The sequence below is a fragment of the Ipomoea triloba genome, chromosome 13 (genome assembly GCF_003576645.1).
Source record: "Ipomoea triloba cultivar NCNSP0323 chromosome 13, ASM357664v1".
NCBI classification, from domain to species: domain Eukaryota; kingdom Viridiplantae; phylum Streptophyta; class Magnoliopsida; order Solanales; family Convolvulaceae; genus Ipomoea; species Ipomoea triloba.
Window position 1 is genome coordinate 16,991,811 of NC_044928.1, and position 21,069 is coordinate 17,012,879.

Sequence of the window (21,069 nt, forward strand, 5' to 3'; positions counted from 1 at the left end):
ATAATTAAAAAAAAAACAACTTTTGACTACTTTTGGAAGGTTCAAAATTTGAGAATTTCTTGTCAATCAGACTTTAGATTAATTGCTCAAAAAAAAAAACTTTATTAATTAAAATTAAGCAATTGAATATGGAACTTCTATGAATATTATTACCAAAATAGTGAAAGAATTGTATACTAAAATGACATAACGGACATGTCAAGACTAAGAAAAGTGATAATTATGGCAAAATCAACAAGTTAATACCCAATTTAATCTTCGACTATAGTAGTTTTTCTTGATTTAGCCGATATGACTTTTGTTGTGCTTAATTAGAGGTCAACGACTTTGATGGTTTTAATCCAATTGAGTCTTATGTTAATATAGTTTGATAATTTCACCTTTATGAATATCCAATTTAGTCATCGACTATAGTAGTTTTACACAAGTTAGTTTTTGACTATTGTGATTTTACCCAATTTAAAATTTTTCTCGATTTAGTCCTTAATTCTAACCGCCGATGACTCAATTGGGAAAAATCTTTGAAGTTGAGGACCTAATTAAGCACAAAAATTAGTTTGGACTAAATAGTGAAAAATCACTATAGTCGAAGACTAAATTGGTATTGACTCCAAAAACAACACAAACTATTGGACTAAAATACCCCTTAAGGTGAGGTTTAATGGGTCATGAAGCTCAATTTTAAATAAAATCGGACAGAGATATATTGGAAGACATACGTGCACAGGCTGAGGCATGGGCATGCGCCGGTATACCCGTGCGAGAAACAGAAAGAAAAGCAATTGGGAAAGGAGTGGTGCATGGCTACTTGCATGGGTGTGCTTAAGTCGTGCATTCGCCTGTGCATTGATTTGTGGCTTTAGAAGACATAATCAAGTTATACTAAAACTTGAGTCGATCTAAATAATATATACATGGAAACAAATTTCATATAAAAATATCAAAAATTTTCATTAATCAATTAAGCGCATATCAAGATTATACGGAGTATTTGTATAAAATTAATCAATTACTATTATAATATTATTTTAAATTAAACACTTTAATATGAAATATTATAATAATCATGAAAAGTTTACTAAATAGTACTATTTAATAATTCACATAAATAATCAAAAAATATATATACTTTGAAGATCACAATAATATAATTATTACTACCCTAAAATCCTATTTTATAATTCAAATCATCTAAAGTATTAATCTTTTCAAGCATAGAATATTTTCAAAATAATCATTATGATAATGATTAATATAATACTAGCTACCAAAATACCTAAAATTTAACTTGGTTATATCATCAGATAAGTCAAATACATAATCGGGTAAATTGAATATCATATATACACAAAAATCACAATTCAATTATTGCTAGAGATTTTCAAATTTTGGAATACAGAAAATGTTGGGGTGACAAATTCAAGGGAGAAGCTCCTCCTTTTGAGGTTTTTGTTATTTTCAAATATTGTTTTAGTGTGTAATTCTTTCAATTTTTGGTTGAAGCAAAAGAGAGAGAGAGAAAGAGTAGAGAGAAGAATAGGAGCGCCCAGTTGGGAGCATACACGCCACGCGCACACGGTGCATACAAACTTTTTTGTGGTCGAACGGCAGGTCAACACTGCCGGAAAAAAACGTCTTGATTTGATTAACGGTGAACATAGAGTTTGCCTTTAGTAAATTTTGAATTGCTTAACCTTTTTCAAAGTTCGATACCCCTATTTATACAATGAGATGGCTTGATCGCCCTTTATAACCCTAATCTACCATAAATATACATGATTTACTTCCTTTTTACATTCGATTGAACTTCCTAAAATATTTTGATTTACTTTCCTTATTTTGCCCACGAAATCCGCCCATGAGGTTTGTGTTGTTTTCAACTACTATTGTTTTCATGTGCAATTCTTTCATTTTTTGGCTAAAGTGGAAGAGAGAGAATGAGTAGAGAGAAGAATAGGAGCGCCCAGTCGAGTGCGTGCTTGTCACCCGCACGCGGGGTGCATAAAGACTTTTTTTTTTTTCCTTTTTTTTCTTTTTTCTCACATTTCTTCTTCTTTTTCTCTCCCTCCTAGTTAGCATCTCAAAAAAAAATAGATCAAGGCAGCGGAGGCGGTAGACAGGTTCGTTGATGAAGCACAAAGAGCCAACGCCCCCTGGGGATCGAACCTCACCTCTCACTTAGGAGGGCCACAACTATGCCGCTTGACCACAAGGTATTTGGCCGATTGAAAGTTTGATTCAACGGAAATGCTCATATTACCATCCAAAAGTCGTTGAAAAATGAGAGTTTTAATCACATAGGCAGTTGCGGTTTTCTAGCCGTCGTTCCTGTCAACCACATATATTCGAGGGAGAAGCTTAAGCTTTTTAGGTTTGTGTTGTTTTTACCATGATTATTAATTTTGATAGTCGATATGCTCATTGTGTCATTTTAATATTTCTGACGAGGAATCCGCAAAAACCCTTAGGTTCTTTGTAATTTTGGTCTGCGAGTTTAGACAACCTTAGTTTTGTAGCCAAAATTTTCAATTCATTGCACTGGTTGTAATAATGCATGCTACCCGCTATTTGATTAATAGTATTAAATTATGCCCTACACAAGGTATTAATGAATATATGAAAAAGGTAAAAATCATTGTAATGAAAACTATTAAATAGATTTTAAAACTCAGTACTGTAATATTATTATTTGGTAATAGTTTACTTCCTTTTATTATTATACTAATTAAGGAATTAATTATAATTAAGTTAATAATAAAATTAAGTAAAATAAGAAAATAATTGTAATTAAACTAATAATGGAGAATTAGACATTAAGGAATTGAAAGTAATTACAGAGTACTTAAATGGTAATAAAATTATCTTTATAATCAAAAATCATATTAATGCTTTTTAAAATTATTTCCATTTCTCCATATTTTTTTAATAATAATATAATTACATAAATCATATAAATATCGATTTTTCTAAAATAAAAGCAATCAAACGAGTCATATATTATTGATATTTTTATAATGATTTTATAATCAAATAAATGTACACTTTTTAATATTATAATTATTTATTTTTCAGACAAAAAAAATTGATATCATTCATCAAAATAAATAAAATAGGTTGAGATAATTACTTGAAGTTCTACCATGAGATTCTATTGAGTTTCTGAGATGAAATGTTCACTGGAGAATGTAGGCTCACCGGAATAATGTGTGGCTTGACGGAGTGCTGCTACGCTCCTCTTTGCTGTACGTGAAAGAAGGCTTCTACGAGAACAATTGGGGCTAGAGACGATGGGAAAAAGAAAAGAAAGAAAGAAAGCGGCGATGGAGAGATTGAGAGCAGCGATGGAGATGGAGAGCGGCGATTGAGAGAAAGGGCAGCAATGAAAAGAAATGGCCTAACCCTAAAGAAACAAAAAAGTCATGTTTAGCCTGATTCAAACCGTAGACCTCTATTAAAATAGCACTTTTCACCCGCTTATTCCATTCCTCCAATAGGAGCTCCCAATCGGGCGCGTGCACTCCACGCGCACGTGGGTTGCATAAAGATTTTTTTTTTTTTTGTTTTGTTTTGTGTCAGGCATTTTTTTTTCCTTTTTATTTTTCTCACATTCTTCTTAAAATTAAAAAATAAGTAAAATAAGAAAATAATTGTAATTAAGCTAATAATAATGGAGAATTAGAAATTAAGGAATTGAAAGTAATTACAGAGTACTTAAATGGTAATAAAATTATTTTTATAATAAAAAAATCATATTGATGCCTTTTAAAATTATTTCCCTTTTATTTTTATTTTAATAATAATATATTTACATAAATCATATAAATATCAATTTTTCTAAAATAAATGCAATCAAACGAGTCATATATTACTGATATTTTTGTATTGAATTTATAATCAAATAAATGTACATTGTTTAATATTATAATTATTTATAACTTCATCTTTAATATTATTATTTAAATATATAATAATAAAATGAATTCGTGCATTGCACGTGTAATTTACTAGTTACAAAATAAATAGAGTATTAGATATGTAGATGATTATTAGGTGATAATGAGGAAATTTATACCAAAAAGTTATACCATATCAAGAAATAAAAATTGATAAATTAAAACAATGTTAGAAACTCACCTATTTCAATTATAGGCCTCGACAATCTCGACAATCCTCTATGGCTTCTTCATATTATACCATATTAAGAAATAAAAATTAATAAAACAACGTCATCAACTCACCAATTTGTGGGTACTCGCTAGTGAAATTCCATACGATCATAAATAGGTGCGTGTTTTCTAGCCGTCATTCTTGTTAACCTCACATATTCAAGGGAGAAGCTTACTTTTTTTTTTTTTTTAGGTTTGTGTTATTTTTAGATCAGAGTTAATACCTAATTTAGTCTTCGATTATAGTAATTTTTCTCTATTTACTCCTTGATTCTAACAGTCGAGGACTCAAACGGGTAAAATCATTAAATTCGAGGACCTAATTAAGAACAAAAATTAGTCTAGGAGTAAATAGAGAAAAATCACTATAGTTGAGGACTAATAATTTGAGTAAAATCACTATAACCAAAAGCAAACTTGGGTAAACTACTATAGTCGAGAACTAAATTGAATATTAATAAAGGTGAAATTACTAAGCTATCTTAATAAACGACTAAATTGGATAAAATCATCAAAGTCGATAACCTAATTAAATCGAGAAAAATCACTGTTGATTTTATCAACCACGGGATGGTCGAATGGCAGGCTAACACCACCGGAAAAAAATGTCTAGGTTTGATTAATTGTGAACGTAGAGTTTGCCTTTAGTAAATTTTGAATTGCTTAACCTTTTTCAAGGTTCGATACCCCTATTTATACAATGAGAGGGTTTGATCCCTTTAATTTGGTGACCCTAATTTACCATAAATATACATGATTTACCTGCCTTATTACATGATTGAACTACTGGGTCCGCGTGTAATTCTTTCATTTTTTGGCTAAAGTGAAAGAGATAGAATGAGTAGAGAGAAGAATAGGAGCGCCTAGTCAGGTGCGTGCACCCCACGCGCACGCGGGATGCATAAAAAAAAATTGTGTCAGATTTTGTATTTCCTTTTTATTTATCTCACATTTCTTCTTCTTTTCTCTCCCACCTCTCTCTCGCCTAGTTAGCATCTCTTCTTCGTTAGGTCTGATCTTGCTGTCTTAAGTCACCCCATGTCGACCGCCTTCTCCTCCCAAATATTTAGGGATCGTTTACTTCCTTTTTTTGTTTTTCCATTTCCAGTTTTCTATTTTTCCATTATTTTCACTTCTTGTTCTCCATTTCTCCAGCTTTCCATTCTCTATTTCTCCTTTTAAATTTCTTTAGAACCTCATTTTGAGGTTCTGCCATCATAACCTCAAGCAGAACCTCAAAATGAGGTTCTAATATCAAAACTAAATGAGGTTTTGCTCAAAATAACTTCTCAAAATCAAATTTCACGATTGAAGTTCTACAATTGAGATTCTATTGGAATATTTATTAATTATCAATTATAATAACAAAAAAATGGTATCATTCATCAAAATAAATAAAATAGGTTGAGATAATTACTTGAAGTTCTACAATTGAGATTCTATTGAGTTTCTAAGATGAAATATTCACTGGAGAATGTAGGCTCATCGGAATAATGTGTGGCTTGACGGAGTGCTGCTACGCTTCTCTTTGTTGTACGTGAAAGAAGGATTCTACGAGAACGGTTGGGGCTAGAGATGATGGGAAAAAGAAAAGAAAGAAAGAGAGCGGCGATGGAGAGATTGAGACCAGCGATGGAGATGGAGAGCGGCGATAGAGAGAAAGGGCAGCAATGAAAAGAAATGGCCTAACCCTAAAGAAGCAAAAAAGTCATGTTTAGCCTGATTCAAACCGTAGACCTCTATTAAAATAGCACTTTTCACCCGCTTATTCCATTCCTCCATTAGGAGCTCCCAATCGGGCGCGTGCACTCCACGCGCACGTGGGTTGCATAAAGATTTCTTTTTGTTTTTTGTGTCAGGCATTTTTTTTCCTTTTTATTTTTCTCACATTTCTTCCTAAAATTAAAAAAATAAGTAAAATAAGAAAATAATTGTAATTAAGCGAATAATAATGGAGAATCAGAAATTAAGGAATTGAAAGTAATTCCAGAGTACTTAAATGGTAATGAAATTATCTTTATAATCAAAAAATCATATTAACGCTTTTTAAAATTATTTCCCTTTTATTTTTTATTTTAATAATAATATAATTACATAAATCATATAAATATCAATTTGTCTAAAATAAATGCAATCAAACAAGTCATATATTATTGATATTTTTGTATTGAATTTATAATCAAATAAATGTACACTTTTTAATATTAGAATTATTTATAACTTCATCTTTAATATTATTATTTCAATATATAATAAAAAAAATGAATTCGTGCATTGCACGTGTAATTTACTAGTTTACAAAATAAATAGAGTATTAGATATGTAGATGATTACTAGGTGATAATGAGGAAATTTATACCAAAAAATTATACCATATCTGATGTGTATAGTTGTGAGTGTAAAAAGAGGGTGTAAAATGTCGTTCCGCTGAGGATTGGGGCTATGTCACGTAATTGTATGATATGTAGTATTCTAGGCACTAAAGTATTGGAATTCACTATAATCCAAGCAAACTAAGATTAAGGAATGGAAATAAAATAAAATATGCAAATAAAATAAGGAATAAACTATAATGGGTTAGATTAGGGGTATTGCAATCTTGATGCTCTAAAAACTCAGAATTAGGGAAAAACAATTAACCAAGGGATTTATTGGCAATGCACTCAAGAATTCAGTTCAACTACTTTCGTGTGAGATATATCGCACATTGGGTTGAGAATGCGTTCTCTTTACCGTCTGTTTAAATTGTTGTCAAGATAGTTGATTGGACTCACTAATGGTAGATCCCAGATGTAGATACGATTGTATCGAATTGGGTAAACAATACATTGTGGCATTTACTTTCTATTTGTTTTAATTTTCAAAGTTGATCATATGACTGTTGCACTAACTATTCAATCACGGTTAAGGTTTAACTATTTCTCGAATAGATAAATAAAATAGATAATCGGGTAAATTGAATATAACATATACATGAAAATCACAATTCAATTATTGCTAGAGATTTTCAAAATTTGGAGTACAGAAAATGTTGGTGACAAATTCAAGGGTGAAGCTCCTACTTTTGAGGTTTGTGTGGTTTTCAAATATTGTTTAAATGTGCAATTTTTTTATTTTTTGGAAGAGAGAGAATGAGTAGAGAGAAGAATAGGAGTGCCCAGTCGGGCGCATGCACGCCACGCGCACGTGGGCCTACATAAAGATTTTTTTTTAATTTTTTTGTGTCATACTTTTTTCCTTTTTATTTTTCTTACAGCTTCTGCTTCTCTTTCCTTCCTCTCTCTCCTAGTTAGCATCTCCAAAAAAAAAAAAAACTATTCCTATTGAGGGTGTCCTAATAGGGCTCTTACTTGGTAGCTAACAAGTCTGACTTTTCCCAATCAACTTCCTTGGCCTCATATTTTTCTTCTTTATCACTGGTCTCGGAATCTTCCCTCTCCAGTTTCTCCTCTTTATGTAATCTCTTCCACTCATTCACCCATGAGTGTCAATCGATCGAGCTGTTCCACTGACCGACTCCTACTCACGGTCGGTCTTCGTTAGGTCTGATCTTGTTGTCTTTTTAAGTCACCCCATGTCGACCGCCTTTCCCTTCCGAATATTTAACTTCTTCTCACCTATCAATCACAATAGTCGAATACTAAATTGAGTATTAACTTCTTATTTTTGCCATGATTATCACTCTTCTTAGTCTTGACATGCAAGCCTGTTCTGTCATCTTAGTATACACGTCTTTCACTATTTTGGTAATATATGTTCATAGAAATTCCATATTCATTTGCTTAATTTTAACTAATCTAAAGTCTGATTTACAAGAAATTCTTAATTTTTAACCTTCCGAATGTAGTAAAAAAGCGAGTTTTCTTTTTTAATCGAAAGCAAGTTTTCAACCAATTTTTCTGACGACTTCTGGATTCGATATGCAAAAACACTTCGTTGTAATTTTGATATGCAAGTTTCGACAACTTAAGTTTTGTAGTAAAAGTAAGAGCGAGGTAATTGTGTATTTTATGTTGTGGTGAGTGTTAACCTCACATGAAAATAGTTCTAATTCTTAATGTCTATTACTCTATTAACAATGCTTGAAGAAACTTGTGCTCCTTAGCTTATTATTGTTTTTGTAATAATCATGAAAAGTTTACTAAATAGTATTCAATATTGTTTTTGTGTGTGATTCTTTTATTTTTTGGCTGAAGTGGAAGAGAGAAAGAGAATGAGTAGATAGAAGAATAGGAGCGCCTAATCAGACGCGTGCACACCACACCGCACGATGGGTGCATAAAGATTTTTTTATTTTTTGTGTCAGACCTTTTTTTCCTTTTTATTTTTCTCAAATTTCTTCTTAAAATTAAAAATTAAGTAAAATAAGAAAATAATTGTAATTAAGCTAATAATGGAGAATCAGAAATTAAGGAATTGAAAGTAATTACAGAGTACTTGAATGGTAATAAAATTATCTTTATAATCAAAAAAATCATATTAATGCTTTTTAAAATTATTTCTCATTTTTTCCATATTTTTTATTTTAATAATAATATAATTACATAAATCATATAAATATCAATTTGTTTAAAAGAGTTAATACCCAAAATAGTCATCGACAATAGTGGTTTTTCTCGATCTCATCCTAAACGACTTTGGTGACATAATGTAGTCCCAAACTTTTGTATTTTTACTCATTATAGTCCTCCGATTATTAATCCGTCAAGTTGGTATTAAATAGAAGGTTAATTTTATAATTTCAATAATGTTTTCTTTTTACTCCACCAAAGTGTTAAAACAAATGAAATTTGCTTACAGATCCAGAAAAACAAATCCATTATCAAAAAGTGAAAACAATAGAACCAAATAAATACAATCAAACGAGTCATATATTATTGATACTTTTGCATTGATTTTATAATCAAATAAATTTACACTTTTAAATATTACACAGTAATTATTTATAACTTCACCTTTAATATTATTATTTAAATATATAATAAAAAATGAATTCGTGCATTGCACGTGTAATTTACTAGTTTACAAAATATATAAAGTATTAGATATATAGATGATTACTAGGTGATAATTATGAAATTTATACCAAAAAATTATACCATATCGAGAAATAAAAATTGATAAATTAAAACAATATCAACACCTCACTAGTTTTCATTATAGGCCTCGACAATCTCGACAATCCTATATAGCTTCTTCATATAATACCATATTGAGAAATAAAAATTAATAAAACAACATCATCAACTCACCAATTTCCATAATAGGTCTCGACAATCCTCTATATCTTCATCAACTCACCAATTTTCATAATAGGTCTCGACAATCCTCTATATCTTCTTTAGATTGGGGTTGTACCGTGTGATATATATCGCACATTGGGTTGAGAATGCGTTCTTTTTACCGTCTGTTTGAATTGTTGTCAAGATAGTTCATTGGACTCACTAATGGTAGACCCCCAGACGTAGATACGATTGTATCGAACTGAGTAAACAATGCATTGTGTCATTTACTTTATTGACAGAAGTGCTAACTTTCCCGCTCATTTTAGTCCAAAAAATTTGAAATCAATCAACATAATATTATATAATAATTCCTAATCAGAAATTCTAGCATTCCTTATCATTCCTTATTTATGGCTAAAATTGACAAAATATTCAAAATATGATTCAATTCCTTATTATACACGGAAATTAATGAAATATTTTATTCAACTCCATTCATGTATGGATTCTTTAAAGAAAATAGTTTAACCTTGCGTGTGTGTATATATATATAGGTCCTTAATCAGGTGAGAACTATGTCCCCGGTGAGAACGTAGGTCCTTAATCAGGTGAGAACTATGTCCCCGGTGAGAACGTAAGGACAAATCTAAACCATTGATCTTGTACCGGTGAGAACGTAAGGACAAATCTAAACCATTGATCTTGTAGATCTAACGGTTGAAATAAACAAAATTTTGTAATATTTATGAAAATGACCCCGCTAATTTTAAAAGTTTATAATATTTATGAAAATGACCCCGCTCATTTTTTACTTGATTTCTCATCCGTCAGATCTTGCAGATCAATGGTTTGGATTTGTCCTCACGTTCTCACTTGGGGGCATAGTTCTCATATGATTAGGAGTAATTAAATTCCTCTCAAACGGTTGAAATAAACAAAATTTTGTAATATTTATGAAAATGACCCCGCTCATTTTAAAAGTTTATAATATTTATGAAAATGACCCCGCTCATTTTTTACTTGATTTCTCATCCGTCAGATCTTGCAGATCAATGGTTTGGATTTGTCCTCACGTTCTCTCTTGGGGGCATAGTTCTCATATGATTAGGAGTAATTAAATTCCTCTCAAACGGTTGAAATAAACAAAATTTTGTAATATTTATGAAAATGACCCCGCTCATTTTAAAAGTTTATAATATTTATGAAAATGTCCCCGCTCATTTTTTACTTGATTTCTCATCCGTCAGATCTTGCAGATCAATGGTTTGGATTTGTCCTCACGTTCTCACTTGGGGGCATAGTTCTCATATGATTAGGAGTAATTAAATTCCTCTCATGATAATATACCATGCAAGGTCCTTAATCAGGTGAGAACTATGTCCCCGGTGAGAACGTAAGGACAAATCTAAACCATTGATCTTGTAGATCTAACGGTTGAAATAAACAAAATTTTGTAATATTTATGAAAATGACCCCGCTCATTTTAAAAGTTTATAATATTTATGAAAATGACCCCGCTCATTTTTTACTTGATTTCTCATCCGTCAGATCTTGCAGATCAATGGTTTGGATTTGTCCTCACGTTCTCACTTGGGGGCATAGTTCTCATATGATTAGGAGTAATTAAATTCCTCTCATGATAATATACCATGCAAGGTCCTTAATCAGGTGATAACTATGGCCCCGGTGAGAACGTAAGGACAAATCTAAACCATTGATCTTGTAGATCTAACGGTTGAAATAAACAAAATTTTGTAATATTTATGAAAATGACCCCGCTCATTTTAAAAGTTTATAATATTTATAAAAATGACCCCGCTCATTTTTTACTTGATTTCTCATCCGTCAGATCTTGCAGATCAATGGTTTGGATTTGTCCTCACGTTCTCACTTGGGGGCATAGTTCTCATATGATTAGGAGTAATTAAATTCCTCTCATGATAATATACCATGCAATTCAATTATGGTTCAAAATATTTTAATCTTACGGATTTTTTTATTATATATTCGTAAACAATCAAATTACTATATGATGTATATTATAGTATTCAAAAAAATATTATTATATTATGCTAATGTACGTAATTTAATATAAATTATATATATATATATATATATATATATATATATATATGTATGTATGTATGTATGTATATTAAAACAAAAGAGTTATTTTCACGCTCATCCTAAAAAAAATACTTCTGTTTTGAAATTTGAAATTACAATCATTTTTACATAATTAAATAATTACAAAAATGCTATATATGTTAATTTAATTTATAGTAGCGATTACTTAAAATATTTATTATACCATGAATCATGGTATACTTTTAAGGTACATTAAACTAATACTCAGTATATTCTTTTTCAATTTAAGTTCAATTTTTTATATACAAATAAAATTAATATATAAAAATATATTATAAAAAAGTTCTAATTAAGAATTTTTAAATAGCACCTATATTAATATTTTATTTTAATGTATTAAATTAGCATACAATTATATTAAATCACTATATTATATTCAATTTTAATATGATATTGGTTCATTTTTAAAATGTTGTAGATTGATTTTTTAAATACTATTGCAATATATAATTAAAATTAACATAGACTTACATAATAATAATATATATTAAAACATGAGTGTTGTTTTTCGTCCATCCTAAAAAAAATACTTCTGTTTTGAAATTTGAAATTACAATCATTTTTTAAATAATTAAATAATAACAAAAACGATATATATATATATATATATATATATATATATATATTTATATTTATATATACATATTTTAATTTAATTTATAGTAATGATTACCTAAAACATTTATTCAACCATGGATCATGGCCTACTTATAAGGTACACTAAACTAATACTCAGTATATTCTTTTTCAACTTAAGTTCGATTTTTTTATATACAAATAAAATTAATATATAAAAAATATATCATTATAAAGTTCTAATTAAAACTTTTAAATAACATCAATATTCTTTTCAAAAAAAAAAATAACACCAATATTGATTTTTTTATGTATTAAATAAACATACAATTATATTAAACCAACCTAATTAGGTATGAGAATTGAAATAATTCTTTTTCAAACTTTTCATGCGCATAAAACTAAACTTTGGTTCACCAAAGTATATTTTGACACAAAACTCAGATATCAATGTAAAATTTTAAAATAAGAATGTTTTTTCATGCAAGGAAAAAAGTTATATAATATTTATCAATACTATATAATAAAAAAATATCCATTTCTCTTTTTATCCATTTATGTAGACATATATTATATTTATAGTATTTTGTACAATATGAAAATAGATACACATTTTTTTTATAGAATTGTGATTACTGGTGTAATTATACACGTTAATTACTACAATGATTACTTATAAAACAATTATTTTAAAATATATCTAAACTCATACTCTTATTTAAAAATTCAAAAATATTTAAAAATTTGTCTAAATATGTAATATAGTTAGGGACTACATTTATCTATATAAATTTAAAAATTAAATTCTATTAATTTATAAATGTAATTTTCTTAATTATAATTAACAAAATATAAAATATAATTAAAAATAAAATTATAAAATTAACAAAATGTTTATTCATAAATATTTATATTTTAAAAAATGCATACATACATATACTTATGCAATATATTAATCATACAAAATTAAAATGCTAATTTTTAATTTCTAAATTTAATTATTTTAATTATAATATATCAATATAAATTATAATTACAGAGATTATATTATAGAATTTGCATATATACATATTAATTAATATTATTTGTATATACATTGTATTACACAATCATATAAGAAAATGCGTCTAATTACAGTTCAAAATCACATATACAAAATTTAAATTTTTTTTAATTTCTAAGTATAATTTTCTTAGTTATTATTCATATTGTTAGAATTGTAATATATATGAAATATTATTAGGAATAATTCAATTTAATTATGTAAATTTTTCTCTATAAATTTATATAAATATGTACATGATTAGAAATTATATTAATCATACAAAATTTTAATTTTGTATGCTATGATAATAGATACTTGACCAAATATATGAAACTTTAACTATATTATTATATTGAACATTTTAATATATTTATATTTTAAAATTTTTTTTATTTAAATTCACAATAACAAATTTTTTTTCGTGCACCGCATGGGTAAAACACTAGTTTAATACTTATACTCACAAATGTACTACTAAATCAGAAATAAAATATTTGTTACTTATAAGGGAAAATATAATGGCCATGTTTGGTAACATAGTTACCTTATTAGCAAATTTTGGCTTATTTGACCACTATTAGTTGTTTGACTTGGTTAAACATTCAATATAAGTGTTTGATCGATTAATTAGCTTTTTGTAAAAATTTATTATTCCAAAATGCTAAAATTCAAAATGATGCTCAAAGCAACTTTTTCGATCAACTTTTTGAGAAAATCATTATGTATGTAATCAGCTAACAGCTAATTTACCAAACACCTTTATATAATCAGTTAATGCTATCAACTAGTCAAACTCACTAACCCAATCAGCTAATATCTAACAACTAGCAGTTATTTACCAAACACCCTAATACTTTTGGGAAAATACTGTGTACTCCCACTTTATACTCCCAAATTTTACTCCCACACACAAAATCTTGATATAGACACTTGTATTGGGGCCCACATAAAAAAAAAAAAGCTTATCAGAACCCGCCACATCAGGGAGTAAGATTTGGAGGTACATATAGTAGAACTCATACTTTTGAGGACAAATGTAATATTTTCATATTTTGATGTAAAAGTATTACTTTTTTCATCAAAAGTATTATGTTTTCACCTGTAAGTAATGTTGCACTTATAAAAAATAATATAATATTTTTAAGGAAAAATGTAATATTTGTACATCAAAATGTAAAAATATTACTTTTTTCCTCAAAGTATTACATTTTCCCATATAAGTAATAAACATTTTATTCTTGATTTAGTATTACATTTTCTATTATAAGTATTACATTTTATCTTGATTCGACCCGTCTCATGGACAATGATTCGTGAGTTGGTCTCACACAAGTTTTTACCTATANCGTGAGATGGTCTCACACAAGTTTTTATATATATATATATATATATATATATATATATATATATATATATATATATATATATATATATTATTAATGATCAAATGAGAACCCCTCCTTCCATGAGAACCTACGAACAAGCATGAATATCCCCAACCATCTACATAAATACACACAAACTATTCCATGAAAGATTGTGCGCACTGAAGTCTGAGATTGTGTGCATTTATGTACATGTTTTTGTGCATTTATGTACAAGTTCGTAGTTCTCATAAGAGGAGGTGTGTGTGTGGAATTAATTATGCAATTTTTACTCCCTCAAATCATGCATTATTAATCCCTTGATTATTTTCCATATTATTATATTGTTATCCCAACTATTTGCAAGGGTAGATTTTTGACCTAGGTTGGCATACTAAAACTTAGCAACTACTTTTGTAAACTATTTTGACTAATAAACTTGATTCACTTGGTTGCCCTTGTTGAACTTCTTCACATAGAGAATATGAAATTATCACATTTAGTTGTTTATGCTTAGTAAAGAATATAAAGAGGCCAAGTATTCAATGTAGATTAATCTTGGTAAACGTTAAAAATTAAATGATGATATTTAATGGATATTATATTTTGCGATTAAGGAGAATCAATCATTTCCCTAATCAAGTTATCATCTAATAAATCATGTTATCTTACCAATATGATCATCTATCAGGCCCACCAATCAAATTACATTTTAATCTTACCCATTGAATCCAGTGTAACATAATTTCAAGTTTCTAACTTGAACATTAAACCTAATAAATCAACATTAAAAATACCTGTAATTCTTTTGGACGGATCAAATGACAACATTTTGTCCACAAGATCAATAGTTGAAGGATGTATGCGATGAAAAACTTTTGCTAACTGTTGACGTGGATGTTGTGGAAGTTGCCTAATATACCTCTTTGCATCACCATTACGAACACATATAAGATCATATTCAGTTGGTGTGCCAAGAAGCTGACCCAAAAAAAAAAAAAAAACAGACATATACCAATGAGTATTTAGTAGAGTTATTGAAGAATGATTGTATATTTGTATGGGGTGAGTGTGAATGTGAAGGTGGTAAAACGAAGAGTCAAGACTCCCCGAGTGTCGTGTCTCTCAAGGATGACGAATGGGAATCGAATCGGTGTGTTGGCATCTAAGAGGTTGAAGGAAAAGAGTTACGGGAGTGCTGAGAGTTGGATTCATTTGTAAGAGGGGAAGGTTGATAGTGGTTGTGTAAAATAAATAAAAGAGAAGTAAAGTGGAGATTGGGGCTTTAGGCTTTTCCATGTGGTCTATCTTTGGATGGTTTTGCAAGTGCAAGTTGTGGAATAAGACTAGGGAGTTCATGGCACACTACCAAGTGGCGTCACACTTTGGACTCCCACATCCTCATTCGGTTGGGGCATTTCATCGAACACTTTGTCTACCACTCCTCTCGGATCTTGTCCTTTCGGACTAAGAGCGGAGATGTGGGTGAGTTAGACTCGTGAGTGGCCGCTATCGCGCACACACTCACTTCCTTTGGGTTTGCTACCTAATGTGGCCACAAAAGGCACAAAGCTTGAGAAACATCATCCACACAAGTTCAACATCCAACAAACAAGCAATTTCACAAATCAAAGCAATAATACTAAACATCCACATAGATCTACCATGGGGCCACCAATCCCCTATCTAATCTACTCTATCATACTAGAGAAACAAGAAAGAGAAAGGAAAATTCAAAGAAACAAGTATTGAATTAGAGAATGGAGAGAATGGTTACCACCCTTAGAAAGGGGATCTTTACAACCTTGATCTTGAAATCCCAATCTTCCTTCTTGCCCTTGATCTATTCTAAAACTTATGAAAGAAAGGAATTTTCCCCCAAGAGGGGAGAAAACCCTCTAGATCTATTCTACCCTATTCTATAAATTTTCTGATCTATTCTCCTCTTTTCTAGGTTTAGGGCAAAGGGGATTTATTTAGGTGACAAAAAGGGGAGCAAATTCCCGAAATGGTCCTTGGCCCGACCACGCACGCTACCACGCATGGTGGTGGGCGTGGGAAGCTACTGGAAAGATTCCACGCCCACTCACACGCGTGTGAGGCTGCGTGGGACGGTACTGCATTGCGCTTCTTTTGTCTTTTGCTCTGTTTTAGCCTTAAATCCCTCTCCAACCTGTGAAATATCTCAAAACTCTTTCTAGAAATTTTGTTAGAAGATTTTAATCGCATTTGAGCTAAAATGCATGCAATTGTTGTAATCAGATGTCAAAACATTGCATTTTCAATCTATTAAAGACCCCTTATAAGTGCTATACTTGGTGCTTATCAGTTACCAACTTATCAATTAAATAAAAGAGGTGTGTAACCATGTATGTAGTGGAACGTTTGATATTTTAAAGTGTCTCACATTGATAATAATATGAAGAAATATCAAATATGTTTGCTAGAATAGATAGATTAGTTGTGTTGCTACCTTATAATGCAATTCGTCAAACAATGACACATGATACTTGTTTGGCATATAATAAGGGTTGTTTATGATTGATAGATACCAAACACCCTCCATAAGGCCATCTCCAACCATCTACACCAAATTCTGCACCAAATTTTACACCAAAAAGAATATTCTCAGCATATTCTTACACCAAATTTTTTCCTATCTCCAACCCATTACACCAAATTTTATTTCTTTACTAAAATAATTTATTTTTTCATAAATTAAGACTTTTGTATTATCTTTAAATATTTTAATACAAAATATAATTATAATGTAAATATTATTTTAAGACTTTGTATTATCTTTAAATATTAGACTTTGTTAAAATTATGCTTTATGTACTTTCATTTTTATTTAATGTGTTCAATATTAGTCTTGTTTTAATCGTCTTGATGAGATCTCTCAAATGTTATAATTTATCTTTAATAATATAAAATTTATATTTAACAATTTAACAAAATATACAAATACATTAAAACTAAACTAAGGACATAAAAGGAATTACAAATAAAGACAAGGGACAAAATAGGGAAAAAAAGCCGCACCAAAAATGCCGCAGCACCAAATATGGCGCTGCACTGTCCACGCAGTGCCATTTTTTTAGTGCAATGGCGCCTTCATTGGAGCGCAACACCATTTTCCACTCTAAATTGGTGCTTTGGCGCACCTATCGGAGATGGTCTAACCCCAAATAATTACTCTTTATTACTCATTCATTACCTAAATATTACCCATAAAACGTATTAATTACCTATTTATTTTCACATTTATCACCCATTAACCCCCAATTAAAACCTATTAACTACCCATAATATCCCATTAATTAGCTCCCTACTCATTCTACTACAATAAAAAAAGTTAGAGTCATAGAACGGGGGAGGGGGGGGGGAGGGCACCATCATTCTAGAGAGACCTACAACTTCATTTGCACAATATAATATTACATAATAGTGAATTTCGGCTTGGCACTGCCCAAAATTTTTCACATTTCGGTTTCCACGTTAAAATTCTAGCTTGTCTCATCTATTTTTCCGCTTATTTATATTTTATTATTTACTTCTCATCGATCGGTTATGTTGGCCCGGCGAGTGACTACCCCTAGGTCACAAAACCAACATTAGCACCGTTGATGGGGAACGACACAAAAAGCCGTGTATCCCTACAACTTCAACAAAAAATTAAGCAACAAAGGAATTCACCCCAGCATGTTCGTCAAATACGTTTTTTTTTTTTTTTTTTTTTTTTTTNGGGGGGGGGGAGGGCACCATCATTCTAGAGAGACCTACAACTTCATTTGCACAATATAATATTACATAATAGTGAATTTCGGCTTGGCACTGCCCAAAATTTTTCACATTTCGGTTTCCACGTTAAAATTCTAGCTTGTCTCATCTATTTTTCCGCTTATTTATATTTTATTATTTACTTCTCATCGATCGGTTATGTTGGCCCGGCGAGTGACTACCCCTAGGTCACAAAACCAACATTAGCACCGTTGATGGGGAACGACACAAAAAGCCGTGTATCCCTACAACTTCAACAAAAAATTAAGCAACAAAGGAATTCACCCCAGCATGTTCGTCAAATACGTTTTTTTTTTTTTTTTTTTTTTTTTGTGCATCAGAATCTCAAAGCGTGAGATCACGTAAGTGGAATTTTTTAGTTTATTCAAATTCATTAAGTGGTGAGCATTAGCAAAGGCACAAAATCCTAACATGCATTCCAAGTTCCAAAATAGCATATACACACATGCAAATAGAGTCTTGCGAAAAATAGGCAAAAGCATGCCCACTCCATTTTATGCTAGGCAAAGTACGAAAAGCAAAAACCTATAATTTGAATACATTTTGGAAAAGACAAGTAAGCCCAAATGAAAATACATGATATAGAGGAAGGGATGGCCGAAGTCGTGTTTGGCTGACTAAGGGACTCAATCAAATAAACCAGGGATAATCATGTAGAAACGGCCATGTGAGTATAGTTGATTGGAATTGACTGCCTTGAAAGATGGGTAAATCGCCATGAAATACGGGTAAGAACGACCCTGAAAGACAGGTGAAAATCGGGACCGATTTGCCAGAAGCGATTAAAGAAAGCAGTCGGCCATAGGAGTATAATTGATTAGCATTAACCGCCCTAGAAGATGGATACACCCTGAAATATGGGCGAGAATAATCCTAAAAGACGGGCAAGTGGGCGATGGACGCTGAATAAGCAGTTCTCCCACTTTGAACGATTTATATTAAAGAAATGATTTTCCATATCAAATAAGCTGTCTCGGCGTACGCTGTAGGCACAACTTCTGCAAATTTTCACGTCTAAGAAGATTTTTTATATTCTAAGGATGACAATGCAAGATACCATATCCAAGCACTTTTATATATGGCAAACATTAGGTTCTATTTGCCTGAATGGTAAAACTTAATTATGGGATGATATATTTGGTAGACTAGCCTAGCAGAACGTGTCAAATTTAACAATTTGAGTGCCCAAGGTAATAATATTAATTTACTTTTTTAGGGGGCACATGCATATGAAAAATTATTGTTCCCATGAATCCCTCAAACATGGTGTGGTAAAATGTGGGCTGAAGCATGCCAATTTCAATTCCAAGGCCATGAATATTTGTCATTTTTCTAGCAACCCTTGACTGAGCACTATCATGGAATGATGAGCAGTGGTGGACGGCTTTGCTGGGAAGAAATTTGAAAAATTGTTCTAGTAATTTTATTTGTTGTTTTATGAAAATGTAGTTATTATATTGTAATATTCTTTATATTAAAAAAAAAAAAGAGAAAAAAGAAGCCTCCTGATTAATCAAGTAGTCGGTCGAGCCAAGATTAACTCGGGTGGTCTACCATCCCTCTAATTGGTACGACTGAGTTTTGGTTTAGTGAGCCGTTTAAATGGTTTGAGTTACAAATATTAGCCGATTTACGCGGCCTGAGCAAGTCCAAGGTTTAGTCAAATTCTAAAAAGTAATCTATGATTACTTATGATTGAGAGAAGGAGGCAATCAATCTACAAACCAGAAGGGTGAAACTTCGCTTAACGCGATAAATCTGAGTAGTTAAGCACCCCTCGAACTTTAGGCGATTGACTGATTTTTACTAGTCTTATTTGAATCCATGTAAGTTTGAGAACATGAAGCAAGATACTGAGGGACTGTCTTATAGAATGTAGGAGAAGTCAACTAACTTATGGTAAAGATTTTTCTCATAGGTTCAGACCATACCCCTTCGAGGGGACACATCTCGCCTTGATGCTTTGTATTTAATTAATGTTTTAAAGTTTTGCAGGTAGTCAGCTTGACTAGTTTGCCATAGAAATATGGCACGGAACAGAGTCGGTGCTTAGTCACCTCGCACCACCTTGAAAAAGGAGCCGGCAAAATACTTTGGAGTTAGGTTGATCGGAGGGTTTAAAAAAGGAATCGGTGATTGGTCAATCGCGCTTCATTGAAAAAGGATTCAATAAAATACTATGGAGTTAGGTTGATCAGAGGCCTGAAAAAGGAGTCGGCGCTCGGTCAATCGCGCTTTCTTGAAAAAGAAGTAGGCAAAATACTTTGGAGTTAAGTTGATCGGAGGCTTGAAAAAGGAGTCGGCGTTCGGTCAACCACACCTCCTTGAAAAATGAGTTGGTAAATTTTGACTCATAAGTTAGTTGTTGAGTTGATTAGATGAAAATGTACTTTCCTGAGCCATGCTTCGTGGGACACAGGAAAGTAAGGGATTGATGATAGATACCCAACACCCTCCATAACCCCAAATAATTACCCTTTATTACTCATTCATTACCCAATTAAAACCTTCAATTCATTACTCATTATCACCATTAAATCTTCCCAATTATTACTCATAAAACCTATTAATTACCTATTTATTTTCCCATTTATCACTCATTAACCCCCAAATTAAAACCTATTAACTACCGATATATCCAGTAATTAGTCATAAAATTACTGTTACCTTCCCTACTCATTCTATTACTATCAAAAGTTAGAGCCAAAGAACAACGGGGAGGGGGGAGGGGGGGGGGGGGGGGC

The 21,069-nt window shown here is 30.9% G+C and overlaps 1 protein-coding gene across 2 annotated transcripts in view; it reads right to left on the minus strand.

Annotated features, from left to right (window-relative positions):
* Positions 1-9,373: 9,373 nt before the first annotated feature.
* LOC116003098 (mitogen-activated protein kinase 3-like) overlaps positions 9,374-21,069 on the minus strand; it is a 13,784-nt gene continuing 2,088 nt past the window's right edge. Inside the window, exons 2-4 of one of the 2 annotated variants that reach the window (XM_031243271.1) lie at positions 16,998-17,120; positions 15,322-15,505; positions 9,374-9,650 (exon numbers count right to left, since the gene is read on the minus strand). In XM_031243271.1, coding sequence (XP_031099131.1) covers positions 9,589-9,650; positions 15,322-15,505; positions 16,998-17,108 — 357 coding nt within the window. In that variant the 5' untranslated portion in view covers positions 17,109-17,120 and the 3' untranslated portion in view covers positions 9,374-9,588. The remainder of the gene's footprint in view (positions 9,651-15,321; positions 15,506-16,997; positions 17,121-21,069) is intronic. The other variant, XM_031243272.1, reaches the window with a different exon arrangement.